At 47.6% G+C, this 15,727-nt stretch overlaps 1 protein-coding gene across 4 annotated transcripts in view; it reads right to left on the bottom strand.

The window, feature by feature from the left end:
• Positions 1-7,704: 7,704 nt before the first annotated feature.
• BCL11B (BCL11 transcription factor B) overlaps positions 7,705-15,727 on the bottom strand; it is a 107,169-nt gene continuing 99,146 nt past the window's right edge. For all 4 annotated transcript variants that reach the window (XM_049897904.1, XM_049897908.1, XM_049897907.1 and 1 more), the window contains one exon: positions 7,705-14,678. In XM_049897904.1, the coding sequence (XP_049753861.1) occupies positions 12,640-14,678 (2,039 nt within the window). In that variant the 3' untranslated portion in view covers positions 7,705-12,639. The remainder of the gene's footprint in view (positions 14,679-15,727) is intronic.

The raw sequence follows: 15,727 nt of genomic DNA, 5'->3' as shown, positions 1-15,727 counted from the left end.
CAGTCAAGGAATCAGACCCATGAGAGTCCTCAGAGGAAGCAAACACAAGGGAACTTGCAATAACGGCATGATCTGAATGAGAATGTAAAACTAGGGGGTCCAAAGGATGTCAAAGAACACAACGGAAAGAGTCTTTAACAACTATTTTGTTTGTTTCCATTGGCCGTTATTGAGACACCTGCTGGGTGACTTTTTGTTTTTGGTAGCCAGTCCTAGAAACGACCAGCAATGGCAGCTGAAAATATAACATTAAAATTAACATCATTCTAGGTGTTGACATGAGTAGAGCAAAGCTAATGAGCCCCTTTGGTGCAGCTTGTGCTGTTCTGCCTTGAAATAAGGGTAGACCTTGAAATTCAGACAGGACTGATTGGTCTCCTGGGCTATGTTTTCTTATAGACATGGCCAAACTCTGGTGAAAATCTGAGCGCTGGTCCCCATAAGGAAGGAGATAAGTTTTAAGCCCAGTTATAGACACTCAGAATTTTCTAGGTGCTTGGTTCACTAGAGAAAAAGGCACGTTTACAAGTAGTAATTAACTGCACCTTCATCATAACCTTACGAAGAAGGTACTATTATTACCCCCTTTTTTTAGACAAGGAAGCTGAGGCACAATCAGGTTAACCAGGCCTGAGATCTCATACCTGTAAGGGACAGAGCCACACTTTGAATTCAGGTGGTCTGGATCCAGAGTGCTTGCTGCGGTGACTACACTGCAGATATTTGCTGAATCCCCTCAACAACCTGGTGAGATAGGTATGGTTACCATTTAACAAGTGGGTACCTCTAGCTTCCCATGCCAGCGGGAACTCTTGATCCCCTTCCCACCTACCTACTAGCCCCACTCATCCCAGGTCAGTGCATGGCCATTCACCCTGCTGCTCAGACCAGAAAGCTCCTTGTCATCACTGATACTTCTTTCCTTCACGTCTCTACCCAATCCATTAGCAAGTCCTGTTGGCTCATCTCTATCCCCAAAAGAGACCCTAAACCTGACCTGTTTTTACCACCTCCACTTATTTCCACTGAACCCAAGCAACCATGTTCCATCTTTTGCAAGTCCCTGTTTTACCTCCTGCTCTTGGTAGTTTTCCCTCCACATGACAGCCAGAGGGATCCTGCTAAAATATATCCAAAAAAAACCATCATTGTCTTTTCCATGCATTTGCTTTCAGTATTTTTCTTGATTCATATGTGTGTGTATAGAGCTGTCTTCATAAGATCGTGAGTATATCAAGTTTCCACGGTGTGCTTATTTTAAAACCTAAAATTACATTGTGAACATCTCTCCAATGCCTTTAAAATGGCTTCAACAAAGAAGAAAGGGCCAAAATCAACAGCTTCAACAAATAGAAAAAGAACAGCAAAAGAAGTCCACAGCCACCAGAAGAAAGGAAATAATAAACATTAGAGCAGAAATAAATGAATCAGAAGGCAGAAAAACAATCAAAAGAATCAAGAAGACCAGAAGCTGGTTCTTGCAAAAGAACAATAAAATCGACAAACCATTGGCCAAATTGACAAAAAAAAAGAAAGGGAAGATGCAATAACCCAAATAAGAAATGAAATGGGTGACATTACAACAGAATCAACTGAAATAAAAAGGATCATAACAGAATATTATGAAAAATTATACTCCAACAAATTTGGAAATCTAGAAGAAACAAACAAATATCTAGAAACACACTACCTACCCAAAGTAACACAAACTGACGTAGGAAATTTGAACAGACCCATAGCAAAAGAAGTTAGGGAAGAGGTCATAAAAAAAACCTCCCCCTCCCACCAAGAAAAAAAAAAAAGCCCTGGTCCAGAGGCTTCACTGGCGAGTTCTACCAAACATTCAGAGAAGGGTTGACAACAGTACTATTCAAAATATCCCAGCACATAGAAAAGGAAGGCATGCTCCCAAATTGACTCTATGAAGCCAGCATAACCCTGATACCAAGGCCAGGCAAAGATACCACTAAAAAAAAATTATAGGCCAATATCCCTCATGAATATAGACAACAAAATTCTAACCAATAGAAATCAATAGTGTATCAAAAAAATAATACATCATAGCCAAGTGGGATTCACACCAGGTATTCAAGGATGGTTCAATATTAGAAAATTAATCAATGTAATCCACCACACAAATAAAACAAAGAAGAATCACATGATCACCTCAATTGATGCAGAAAAGACATTTGATAAAGTCCAACAACCATTCTTAATAAAAACTCTCAGCAAAATAAAAACAGAAGGAAAATTCCTCAACATATTAAAGGCATGTATACAAAGGCAACAGCCAATATTATTCTCAATGGGAAGAGACTGAAAACATTCCCCTTGAGAATGGACACCAGACAAGGATGCCATTTATCACCACTGTTATTCAATATTGTACTGGAAGTCCTAACTAGAGCAATAAGACACAAAAGGGAAATAAAGGGTATACAAATCGGTAAGGAAGAAATAAAACTATCCCTGTTCACAGATGACATGATCATATACATAGAAAACCCCAGCGCTCCACAAGAAAGCTACTGGAACTAATAGAAGAATTCAGCAAAGTGGCAGGGTACAAGATCAACATACGAAAATCAGTTAGATTCACCTGAATACTTCTAGCTACAGAGGAAATGGGACTAACTTCCTGAACTTTTAGAAAAGGGAGGAAAAATACTTTTCTGACCAGCTTTCACCCACACATCTGCATCTGACACACCAAACCAAAAAACCAAACCCGCTGCCGTCGAGTCGATTCTGACTCATAGCGACCCTATAGGGTAGAGTAGAACTGTCCCATAGAGTTTCCAAGGAGCGCCTGGTGGATTCGAACTGCTGACGTTTTGGTTAGCAGCTGTAGCACTTAACTACTACTCCACCAGGGTTTCCATCTGACACATATGCATCCATATATACGTTTAGCATGTAATTGTGAATCATAGCATAGGAATATTTTCTATTCTGTTAAAACTTAACATTATCTTATTTACAGTTTTCCTGTTACTACTAAAGCCTTAACCTCCTCAATTTAGATGGATAAATATTTGGATAAATATTCCATAGTGAACAAATGCTTCCTTACTCATTTACTTCCCTACTGTTGAACATTGAGACTGCTTCCAAAATTTTGCAATTGTGTGTGTCTTTCGCTGGTATGCTTTCTCCTTGTGAGTAATCATCAGTGTGTCTGTGTTTCTGTTGTCCCTTTGGCTACCAAGAAGCTTAGAGTCATATTTATGATTGAAGTGTACCAATGTATGCCCCGCTTCAAAGGGCTATATTTTTATGTTCGTTATACACCTTACTCTGTCTTTTCATCTCTCCAGTCCTGGTATTTTACTACTTATTTACATTTTATTATGTTTCCTGTTCATCTCCTCAAAGCCTTATGGAAAGAGGTAAGGATACAAATTGTTATATAATCAAATATTTACTTAATGTAATGCTGAAATGGCCCTGTATAGGAATATAGCTTTTCTTCTGTCTAGGAATCACTAGTTAGTATACTTGAGACAGTTTTCAAGAATGACATCACCAGAACAAATAGTCCGAACGCTGTTAGGGCCCTTGATATACACGACCCCAGAGCTTTACAAAGGGAAGAGGGAAATGTGGTTGAAACGTGATCAAGGTAGCAAGCTGAACCCTCAATTATACCTCCAAACCCAAGTGAAAGGGCTGAGTTTTGTTGAGTGCAAAAGGTAGTTGGGGGTTGGGGGTTTCACCTGCAGTCTGCCTCTCAATGTCTTTCTTTCACTTACCAACTTTATAACGCAGCACCATTGCCTCCAGCCTGCCCTGAAGGATGTGGATGGCGAAGGAATGACAAAGGGCTGGGAAGAGGTGAGGGAGGGAAGGAGGCCCTGTCTCTGACCCTCGGTGGCTCCTTACTTTTCTGGGAGTTGGCTTAGCCTTTGGAAACCTCGGCCTGACCTGCATTTTGTACAAAGCAAGCCTTACATGGCCTCTCCCATGAGCGACATGGCAGTATCATCTTATGACTAAGGGTTTGAACAACAAGGGCAATCATCCACTTCCTTTAGACAGGACCCTTCGTTGAACATCCTGGGATATGGCCTAAATTAGGTATTTCTTATTTTTAAATTTTTTAATTAATTTTTATAAAAAGTCACAGGAACACAGGATTTGTTTTCACTGTGGCCTGTGAGGAATAAACCATAGGGGGTAGGGCACAGTCGGGTGAGGACTGGTTTTTCTCATCTGTAGTGAAAAACATGAACATTTCCTCCAGGTGTCTGCTGGACCCTGAACTCCTGTCCAACAGGCAGATTGTCTGCTCACTCCCTGCCTCCCTGGCTTGTGGGGAGTAATTCTGGGCATGGACTGCATCCCCAGGGCCCAGGAGTGCTAGGAACTCAGTAGGCGCTCCAGGAGCATTAAGGGAATGAGCGCCTGAATGATTGAATATAGGTCCCATTCTAAACCCTGAAAGGCAGGAGAGGCCTTAGGTAAATGCTTATCAAATGAACGATGGGTGGATGGGTGGATGGATGGATGGATGGATGGATGGACGGATGGATGGATGGACGGATGGACGGATGGACGGATGGACGGATGGACGGATGGACGGACGGATGGACGGACGGACGGACGGACGGACGGACGGACGGACGGACGGACGGACGGACGGATGGATGGATGGATGGATGGATGGATGGATGGATGGATGGATGCATGGATGGATGCATGGATGGATGCATGGATGGATGCATGGATGGATGCATGGATGGATGCATGGATGCATGGATGCATGGATGCATGGATGCATGGATGGATGGATGCATGGATGGATGGATGCATGGATGGATGGATGCATGGATGCATGGATGCATGCATGGAGGGATGCATGGAGGGATGCATGGAGGGATGGATGCATGGATGCATGGAGGGATGGATGGATGGGTGCATGGATGGGTGCATGGGTACATGGATACATCCATGCATAGATGGATGGGTGTGCTACACTTTAGGGCTTAGGAAATAATTCCTATGCTACACGGGGTTGTACTAGATGACTTCAGGGTTTCAGCCCACTCTAGGATTCAGCATCTCCATGGTACTGACTGTGCATTTCCAACCCCCATGCATTTGCCCATGTCACAACCTCCGCAAAACCTGCCATTGCCCCCTCATCTGTCCTCATCTGCCTGGCAAATCGTTACTCATCTTTCAAGGAGCAGCACAATTTCCCTAATCTTTTCTCTCCTGGGTTAGTTGCTCCCTCTTCCTGGCTTCTCTCACTGCCCACGTTCCACTGACAGTAGTCCTATTTCATAAGGTATCACCCTCATGGAACAGGGGAGCTCCTGGATGGCAAAGTCCAGGCAAGTGCTCCCTGTGTGCCCAGCCTGACATCCAGCTCAGTCTATGCTTTGGGAATTAAATTGACTTCCGAGCTCAGCCTATTTTGACTTCTTTAGAGCATCCTAGATAGTCTGTGACCAGGATCCTACAAAAGTGTTTTGAAGATTATGCAGGGCGGGCAATTAGTGACTAAGGCTTCACCTGTGCACCTGAAAGTCAGAATTTTCATCCTTCTTGGCTTGAAAGTTACATGAGCTTCATTATGTATTTCCATCACATTAACATTAAAAAAAAAAAAAAAAAAAAAAAGCTCTATTCATAGAGTTTTATCTCTGAAGCAGAAGGGCATGTTTTCTGGTTTTAATTGCTGGACCTAGAGCTCAGGAGTGAGGCATTCAGCAATCTGCTGTGATGCCCTGAGCCACGATTGGGGTTGCTTGGAAAACATGAAGACCCTGTGACTTGCAAGGTAGCTGAAAATGCCAAGGCACAACCAGCAATGATGATTTTCTCTTCTTAAGAACGAGTCCTCATCCTGATGTTTGTAATCTGAACATTAACATCCCCAACAAATTGTTACTCAGAACACACATGTACTCTCATCAGGTCCAACTATTTGGAGACAAAATGGGCTCTTCCAGATCACCTTAACTCCCCGTTTTCCAGGTGAGGAAACAGGCTCAGAAAGGGGATGGAATTGACCCAATGTTACAGGGCTAGTTACTGATGGAGCCATGGTGAAGAACTGAGTTGAGCCTATCCTTTGGCCCACTAGTAATCTCCAAACTTGGCCTTCTTAGAAGGGCTGTGGGAGGGGTGGGCTGTGTGAGGGACAGGCAGCCACGAGTGTTAACACACTCACCTTCAGCAATTTCCAATACTCTGTCTAGGTGTTTCCTCACCAACCCTAAAATGGAGAGTCGCCCCAAAATGAGCCCATCCCTGTGTATTCCAACTAGAAAGTGAGCATCTTGGTTCTGCTTTCTGTATGGGAAAGAAACAAAAAGCCTCAGACATCTGTGTTTTAAAAGCCACCTGGGGAAAGCGAAGCCCAGGACCGACAGAAAGCAGAATTGCGTCTCTGGCAATGCTTATTCTTCAAGCCCCTAGAAAATGCTGAACAGCAGGTCTTCTCCCGGATGGCATCCAGCTCCATGTTTATTGTGGAATTCAAACCCCACTTCTTTTGCTCCACATGGCCTTGGGAGAATGGTGATTTCTTTGGGGTGAAGAAGGGACATAGAAGAACGTGATCCCCTTGTTTTTCTTCTCATCTCTGCCTGTGAGTAGAGCCGACGACACACCTTAGCAGGGAGGCTTGATGTTTTCATTTTTTGCAAGCTGTCTTTGCAAAGACTCCTTGGCTACCTAGCTCGGCACCTAGTTCATGGTTAGTGCCCATCAGTGTGTCCAGAAGGGGTTGGAGTGGAATGTTTTTTGTCCCTTTAGGAGTAAAAAACATGGGAAGAGAGTGGTCAAGGACTCAGTAGGTCACTGACCCCTTCTGAGCCAGGGCAGGGCCGACCCTCACTCAGGCAAATGTTCTTTTGTGCCTAAGTGGCTGAAACCCAACAGAGCACGGCCTGCTTCGATCCCCATCCTGTTGGCTATGCCGTTCCCAGCACTGAGAAGAGCCAAGCTAAATGGCTATTTCACTCTGTAAGACCTTGCTTCCTCTTCTAGATCTGCAAGGGTGTCTCCAAAGAAAGTTTCCTCAAATCTGTTAACACAGGGAGGGAGACAAGTCTTCCTGTGGGGTTTTCTCAAAAAATCATGGGTGGTCATTGGGCCGCCTTGTCCAAAAACCTCATTTTGTAGATGGGGAAACTGAAGGACCTGCCCAAGGTAGACAGCCATTGTGGACCTTGGGGCAGGGTCTCCATCTTCCTCATTCTGACCCCTCAGTGCTTCATCCAATGGCTCATACTGGTATTCAGGACATGTTAGCGGAATTTAACCAAACCCAAGTCTAGTAATTCCCAGCAAAGTGCTTTTTCTTCTAAACTACTTGTCCCCGACCTTGGCTGTGGATGTGAATCTCCCATTCATTTTCAAGAATCCTGTGGCCTGGTCCCATTTCCAGAGATTCTCGTGGAATTGGTGTGGGGTGTGGCCTGGGCACTGGGGATTTCCAAAGCTCCCAAATGACACCTGCGTGGGTCAGGAGGGGCTGAGAACCTCTGTCCTAAGTCACGCTGCTTCATGCAGGTCAGTGAAACCAGCGGTCTCTCATGTTAGCTCCTCTCCTCCCAGATGTGGACCTAAGGCTTTGGGTCAGAAGGAAAATGGCAAGAGACCTTCTATTCACCCCTGGAAACAAGCTGTCCATCCCCCACCCTTAAGAGACACAGAAATGGACAAGGTTTGGAGATCAAGTTAAATGTCCAATTTATTTTTATAACTTGAAACCAGAACAAACTTGGTTTTCAACAAGCGTACAAATGAAATGGCAGACACATGCTGAACTCAACATTGTGACATTAAGGGAAAAAAAGAGGCCCAAAATCTTGTACAGAGAATCAAAGGAACAATAAATATTTTACTAAGCCATATTGACATGACTGCCTGTCATCTCAACATTTTATCCATAATAATAAAAAAAAAAAAAGTGCCCGTTTCTTAAACGGAGCACAAATACCAAGCAATAATAAATAGTTCCAAACTCGTAGTAAAAGACAAAACCTCCAAGTAAACAACAAAAGCTCATACAATAAGTAATAGAAAAGGTAATAAAATATTTCGCCTTGCCAGTACAAATGCAAACAACTGAAATCAAGGTAACTTTGCTTTGCAGGCTGAGATACAAAGAGCACTGAGGTCCCAGGGTTGCCTGTGTTCAACAAAACCTTCAGCTGACTGACTGGTCTTCAGAAGCGGGGTGAAAGGCTGCTTTCCATACTTGTTGAGTTTGGCTAAGAGTGACTCAGTCCCTCCTCTCGCCGTCAACAACCCTCTAAAGGTAAGTGGCAGATTCCAATTTGGGGCAACATTGAAGAAAGTTCTGGCAGTGTGGAAACTGGCCTGAGGTTGGCCGGGGGGCATCCAGGGGTAGGGCCTCTCTCACTGGGCCAGCTGCTTCGGTGTTGGTGTTCTAAACACACAAGGGCAGCAAAATGCTCTCTTCTCTGCTACCGACAGAGACGTGATGCCTATGCTTTAGGATGGCTTAGTCCTGGCATTCTGGTGGCTTGGTTTAAGCCAGTGAACAGCTGCTGGTGAGAGCTGGTGAGCTGTCCTAACTGCAGGGGATACCTGGGGGGCTCTGGTTGTCTTCGCAGCGTGGCCACATGAGCGGCAGCCCCTGGGTCTCTGGGTCAAGCGGGCAGGAAACTCAAGTCTCACTGTTCTCCCTCCTTCTCCCCTTAACTTTGCAAGGGTAAGTGGCAAGGAGCACAGAGCCCATGAAACACAATGCTCCCAGAAGAGAGATTTCCGCATGTGGTTCAGATCTGCCCCAAAGGGTGCTTGGTTATGCTTCCCTAACCTGAAAGAACATTTTCTTACATTTCCTGAAATTAAAATTTAAAAAAAAAATGCCTTTCTGATATAGGTATTTAAAAAAAATTATTCCCTCATCCAAAAAACCACCACTTTATTATTTCAAAGCTACTTGGCTTTACAAAAAAAAGAGAAAAGAAAGAAAAAGGAGGGGGAAGGGAGAAGGTAAAGAAATGAAATGAACAAATAAAGGCCGACAAAGACGCTGGAGGTGGACACACAGGAAGGAGAGAGAGAAACGGAAAGGCACCGAATTCATCCCAGGCCCTCGGCACTCGGAGACTGACCGAATGTCCGAATGTAAGTTTCGGAGAGAAAAGCAGCAAAGCAGGTCAAGAGACAACAGGCCAGCGCTCTCCAGGGGACGCAGGGGTCCTGGCTGAGCTGGGTCAGGGCGCCGGCCCTGGCCTCGCCTTCCAGAACCCGGCTTAACACTGGGCTCGGCAGCAGACTGCGTCACCTGGGCCTGGCGGATGCACCAGCTCCTTTCAGGACATTCGATGTGTTTTCAAGGACTAAGAAACCCCGTTTGCATTTCTCTCTGCTCTTACGGGCGGGAGAGGTGGTGGTGTCGGAGGCGGCGGCCGCCACCGTGGCAATGCCAGAGATGCCCTCTGGATTTCTACTCTCATCTGACAGATGGCCTCTTAGAGAAAGGGAGGACTCTGTGGAATGTCACCAACAACTTTACAACAACGGATTTTCCCACTCAACACGAACAGCGAATTCCCCGCCAGGTCTCCTATGGCCACACCAGGGAGCCTTGATGCAAGGTTTGGGGCCTTCAGAGGGACGCCCTGTGATGCCAACAGTCCTTTGTGTAGGCCAATTCTGACAAAAATATATACAACTAAAATGATGTGGGAACCAAAGCAGTGAACTATTTCCTTTTGTTTCTTTTCCTCAGAGGTTGTCAAACAACCTTTTTTTTTCTCCTGTACAGTAAGGACTTAACATACAAATTTTTTTTTTTTTTTTGCAATATTTTATCCTGCCAAATTAAAAAAATATATTATGGCAGCCTGTTTGTTTTTGTTTTTTTGGTTTTTTTTTCTTTTTATTTCCAAATTCACTAACAAAAAGGTACATTAAATCCCTTTAAAAGGACAAGCTTACAGTTAAAAAATTACAAGCTCCAGTAAAAATACAGCAAGTGCCTACGTCATATGAACCAACCAATATATCCATTCCAGAGGGAGGTGGGAAGAGAAAAATAAGTACAGGTCAGAAATGTGATTTTTTTTTTTTTTTTCTGCAAAGCAATAACAATATTTAGCACTTTTTTTTTCTACATACTTTTTCTACATGGTGTAGCAACCCCCTTTTAATCCCCAAATACAAGTTTCTATACATTTTTTTGAAATAAAAATTCAACACCCAAGGCAGAAAAAAATTTACTAAAACTCCGACTTTACAGTTACTGGGACAAGAACAAATTTATAGACCCACCATGTAAATTTTACTGCAACATTTTTCAAGGAAAAGAAAAGGGGTGGTTTTTTTTTTTTTTTTTTTCTTGTTTTGTAAAATGCCCAGGCATTCTCGATTATTACGAATACTGGTCCACTTTTACAGTCATCAAGAAATTTTAATATATATAATATATACTAAAACCCCGTCACCAAAGGAAAACAATATACACATGGCCACTGTGGCATTTTTGTATAACCTATTAAGCAAACTTTGAAAAAAAGACCGCTCCAACACACACACACACACACACACACAATTTTTTTTCACCCTTGTTTGTATCCAATACTGTAAACGTATTTTTAAGACAGAGTGCACTAAATTTAACTTTAGAAAAAAATGCGCCATTGTTCCTGAATTGTTTGTTTTTCATTCAACGATATCAGCACGTAACTTGTGTCACTTGAGCAGTAAATTCAGCAGTAAATCACCTCCACTCCATATCTAAGCAGCGTTGTCCCCAAAACAAAAAAAGGGCTGAGGGTAATTCAACTAACAGGCGTCCAAAGTTGTGCTGGGTTTGTGTCTTCATTTGACTGGGTCTTATGGCATTTCATGTCCTCTATCTTCAACCAGGGTTTGTTTTTGTTTTTGTTTTTTAATGTATTTAAAGTAAATGTGGCTTTGTTTGTTTCTAAAGAATGTACTTTTCTCATCTCACTTTTTTAAAAAGTCTTTTCATTTCAAAAAAAAAAAAAAGTTTTGCATTTGTCTCAAGAGACTCAAATAGGAAGATCAGTTTCCAAGGCACTCACGTCAAATTGGATGGCAGCAGAAAAACTGTCCAATAAATTATTTTATTTTGTTCTTTATAGTGCCAGTATTGTGAACGCCACGCTTAGCAACACTGACACTCCATCTCAGCTGTCCCTTACAGTCTAACCCACCTCTGGGCCAAGGAGAAGACTATGCTGCAATTTCTTGTTGAGAAGCCATTTCATTTAAATGCAAACAAAAGCTTTAAAGTGCGGGTCAACAAAATCCAAATGTCTAATCTCAACAGTCCAATGTGCAGTTCCTTGCAACCTAACGGGATGGGGGAAAAAAACTGGGAAGTAGCGCTGGGTTCCTTCCTCTGCTTTCCCGAGAAAAGGGACTAGAAAGAAATTCACAAGACTTTTCCCCTCTGCCTATGATGTCACCAGGTGCCTTAGATGAGAGGGCACTGACTGACTTCCTCAGGTAACCATCAGGGCATCTGTCTGCTTGAGACCTACCCATTATCACTTGTAGCAATATCCAACATGGGATTTATATGGTGGGGTGGCGCAGAGAGAGAGGCCATCAAGCCAGGAGAAGCTGCACGACCAGCACGGTGTCTTCCTTTCTGTGTCATGGCAGGCCACTACCATCTACCCCAAAAAGGACGCTTGCCTATTTCATTTAGCCTGATCTACAGCAAAGAGCCAAGACAGCATCCCAGGGCATACAACACTCCAGGAAAAGGACAGCGCGCCGTGTTCATGCACGACTTCAGAGGCTCTTGGGCCAGTCTCTGGCGCCTGCTCTCAAAGCCCTTCCCCCTTCTCTGGCGGTGCGGAGTGGCACCTGCCCCTCAAGGTGCCTCTCTCCTCCCCACCACCACCAAAAGTTTTCCTTATATAACGCGAGGGTTGAAATCAAGACAGAACAGGCCGCTGCTGCGCAGGACGTCATCCGTGCCACATCTCCATTCCAATCCTGAAACAAAGTGCTACAACTTTAAAGATTGTTATCGCTGTATATCCACACCCCCGCCCCCCTCACAACGCATGCCGCTTTGTCATCTCAGGACAAAAGAAAAGAGAAGGAATCAAAAGAGTAAACGACTTTAAAAGTCATTTAAGTGTTGGCTTCTTCACAAGAAATTACACATGCTTAGCTTAAATTTCAAAAAAGCAGCGCCCCCCCCCCCCACAAAAAATTATAATTTAAAAGATAGGCTTCCCTTCTACATTGTAAATCACCTCAGGCTACTACCGGCTTAAAAAAAATGAAGGGATGGATATCCAACAGAATCGTTTAAAGGAATTTCAACAGAAAGAATTATAATAAAAAGTACCTGCACATGCCAAAAAAAAAAAAATTACAAAACCCAATAAATACAGAAATTATTGCACAGTTAAAAGGCTCCACAATGTTTGCTGCCTTAATCCACCCTCGGGTTTCCATAGGACTTTGCAGACACAGGTTGGGTTGGAGTGCCGCCTCCCCTGCGCCCCGGGGACACGCGGGGACACGCGGGGTGCTAAGTGGCGGGGACACGCAGGCGAGTCAGGTTAGCATTCTCTCGGTTGGCAACAGGTCCACTGTACAGGTGCGGGGACCGGGCCGACGGCAGCGGCGCGCTGGCCGGATGGTGGCGGCGGCGGCGCCTTAGCTGCGCTCGGCCTGCTCGATTTTGACGTCGTTAGTCAGCAAGTGCTCGCCGTGCCACTTTTTCATGTGTTTCTCCAGGGTGCTGTAGACGCTGAAGGGCATCTGGCAGATGTCGCAGCGGTACACCTCCTTGCCGATCTGCCCGTGCGTCTTCATGTGGCGCGTGAGCTTGCTGCTCTGCGCACACGCGTAGTTGCACAGCTCGCACTTGTAAGGCCGCTCACCGGTGTGGCTCCGCCGGTGCACCGTCAGGTTGCTGCAGTTCTTGAACACCTTGCCGCAGTACTCGCACGTGTCGCTGCGCCGGCCCTCCTTGGAGCTGGGCCGCCCCGGGCCCGGGCCGCCCAGGTGCGGCGTGCTGCCCCCGCTGGCCGTGCCGCTGCGCCCCGACAGCCCGCCGTCCAGCAGGTCGCCGGGCGGCGTGGAGAAGCGCAGGCTGCCGTTCTCAGACGAGTGCTCGGACGACGTGGCGAAGGGCGACTGGCGCGCGTCCGTGAAGCCCAGGAAGGGGTCCTTCATGAAGTGGCGAGACGCGGCGTAGCCCACGAGCCACTGCGAGTACACGTTCTCCGAGGGAATGAGCGCGGCCGGCGGCAGCTCCAGGTCCTTCTCCACCTTGATGCGCTTGGCCGCGCTGGGCAGCCCGGGGCTGGGCAGCGGCGCCGGCTTGCGCGGGAAGAGCCCCGGGAAGGGCTCGGCGCCCGGGAAGCCACCGCGCCCGTTGACCGCGCCGCCTGCGCCCGCGTCCCCGCAGCCACCCGCGTCCTCATCGTCGCCGGGGTCGCCGGCCACGCTGCCCGCGCGCTTCAGGAAGGAGCCGCGCTTCTGCTTGTCGGCCAGCAGCTCGCCATACTGCGGCGGCAGCGCGCCCAGGCCCACGTTCTCCATGACCTTGCCCAGCACCAGCGCCTTCTCGTCGGCCAGCTTGGCCGCGCCCGCGCCCGCGCCCACGGCCACGCCGCCCACGCCGCCGCCGTTCTCGCGGCTGCGGCTCAGCTCCGAGTCCATGCTGAAGCTCGACTCGGGCCGGCTCTCGTTCTCCAGTAGCAGCTCCTCCTCCTCCTCCTCCTCCTCTTCGTCCTCCTCCTCGGGCTCGTGGCCGAGCGACGGGTCGCTCTCGTGGCGGAAGTCGCCGTCGGCCGCCTTGAGGCCCTCGGCGGCCAGCTCGCTGGTGCCCGGCTCCGGGGAGCTGGCAGCCGAGAGCCCGTCGTCGGAGCGGCCGGCCAGCGAGCCGGCCTTGTGCATGTGCGTCTTCATGTGCCGCTTGAGCTTGCTGGCCTGCGAGCACGCGTGGTCGCACAGCTGGCACTTGTAGGGCTTCTCGCCCGTGTGGCTGCGCCGGTGCACGATCAGATTGCTCTGGAACTTGAAGGTCTTGCCGCAGAACTCGCAGGACTTGCTCTTGGTCGGGGGCTGCGGCGGCGGCGTGCCACCGGGCGGCATGGGCGGCAGCGGCGGCGTGCTCAGGAACGGGGACTTGGGGCTGGGCTGGAAGGGGTTCAGGAGCCGGTGCATAGGGTTGCCGCGGCCCGGCGACACGGGCGGCGGCGTGGCGCTGTTGCCCGCCAGCTCGCGCAGCCTCCGCGAGAAGTCCATGGCGGGCGAGTCGATGGCCATGGGGTTCAGGCGCATGACTCGGTCAAAGGCACTGGGGTGCTGGGCGACGAGTCCCATCTCCTCGGCACTGAGGCGGTGCGGGTCCAGGTGGTGGCGCGGCGGCGGGCTGAAGAGCGGCGGCGTGCCAGGCAGGCGGCCCTCTCCGAAGCCCGGGTGCTCGCGCAGGAGGGGGCCCGTCATGCGCAGCAGGTTGAAGGGGTTGCTGTCACCCAGGAAATTCATGAGCGGCGACTGGGCCACGGCCTCGGGCCCGAGCGGCGGCGGGATGGTGAGGCGCGGCGTGAGCGAGCTGCTGGCCGGGCCCGGCTCCAGGTAGATGCGGAAGCCGTGCGTGTTCTGCGCGTGCTGCAGCAGGAACCAGGCGCTGGTGAAGGGCTGCTTGCATGTTGTGCAAATGTAGCTGGAAGGCTCGTCTTTACCTGGGGAGACACACGGACAGAAAGGCAGAGAGATGAGAAGGGGGACGGGCACCAGGTGGGCCAGATGCTGAAAGAGGGCTGTGGGGCAACTTTCTGGAGGCGCAGGGCCGCCACGAAGCCGGCCCTTAGGCCACTCTCTACCTGGCTGGGGACTGAAGGAGTCTGCTCTGTGGTCAGGCGACCCTGGGTTCAAGGCCCAGACTAGCCACAGGATTTCAATTCTGTAGGCCTGGTTTCCGCCCCTGAAGAAAGGTGTTCTTATCCTCGTTCTCTCAGAAGCTAAATGGGGTGAGAATGCCCCATTCCATAGCAGGTATTATATAAATGTTGGACTCTTTGCCCAGGAGAGTGTTTCATCAAACTGCAGCCCTACAAGGCTCTCTTACCAGGCAGTCATCCACAGCAGGGCTCCTCAAGCTGGGCACTATTAATTTTGGACCCTGGAATTCTTTGTTGGGGCTTGGGGTGGGCTGGGCTGGGCTGTCTTGAGCTATTTTAAGATGGCCTCTACCCACTAGATGCCATTAGCATTCCCCCTACCCCTCTGCCAAAATCCTGATGACCAAAAGTATCTCCAAATCAGAAATACCCGTTGCAACAAGTCAATTTGGACTCATGGCGGTCCCACAGGTTCCAGAGTAGAACTGAGCTCCATAGGGTGTTCAATGGCTTTGACCCTATGAAAACAGATCACAAGGTCTTTCTTTGTAAAAACCAAACCAAAAGTGTAAGAAATACTAAAGGGAGTTATTTGGTTAGAAAATCAATAACATCAGGTATCAGCCCAAGACCAGGGCACTGGGCAGAGCAATCAGAGGTCAACCCAGACAGGGAAATCACAAAAATAAATCAAGATTAAAAAATTCTCAAAACAAGGAAAACAGCGATGTTATTATGTAAAAGAAGACAACATTAAAACCATAAAGAGGGACGAAGAAAGGTAGTCATAGATCTTTCATATGGAGAGGAAGACAAGGTGATACAAAGAAATAAAAGTTGGGTTTAAATTTGGAAAAATGGAAGTAAATAATAAGGTAACCACAAAGGAG

The sequence above is a fragment of the Elephas maximus genome, chromosome 10, assembly GCF_024166365.1.
Source record: "Elephas maximus indicus isolate mEleMax1 chromosome 10, mEleMax1 primary haplotype, whole genome shotgun sequence".
Classification (NCBI taxonomy): domain Eukaryota; kingdom Metazoa; phylum Chordata; class Mammalia; order Proboscidea; family Elephantidae; genus Elephas; species Elephas maximus.
The sequence above is the reverse complement of the archived record's forward strand: the minus strand, read 5'-3'. Positions and strand labels throughout refer to the sequence as shown.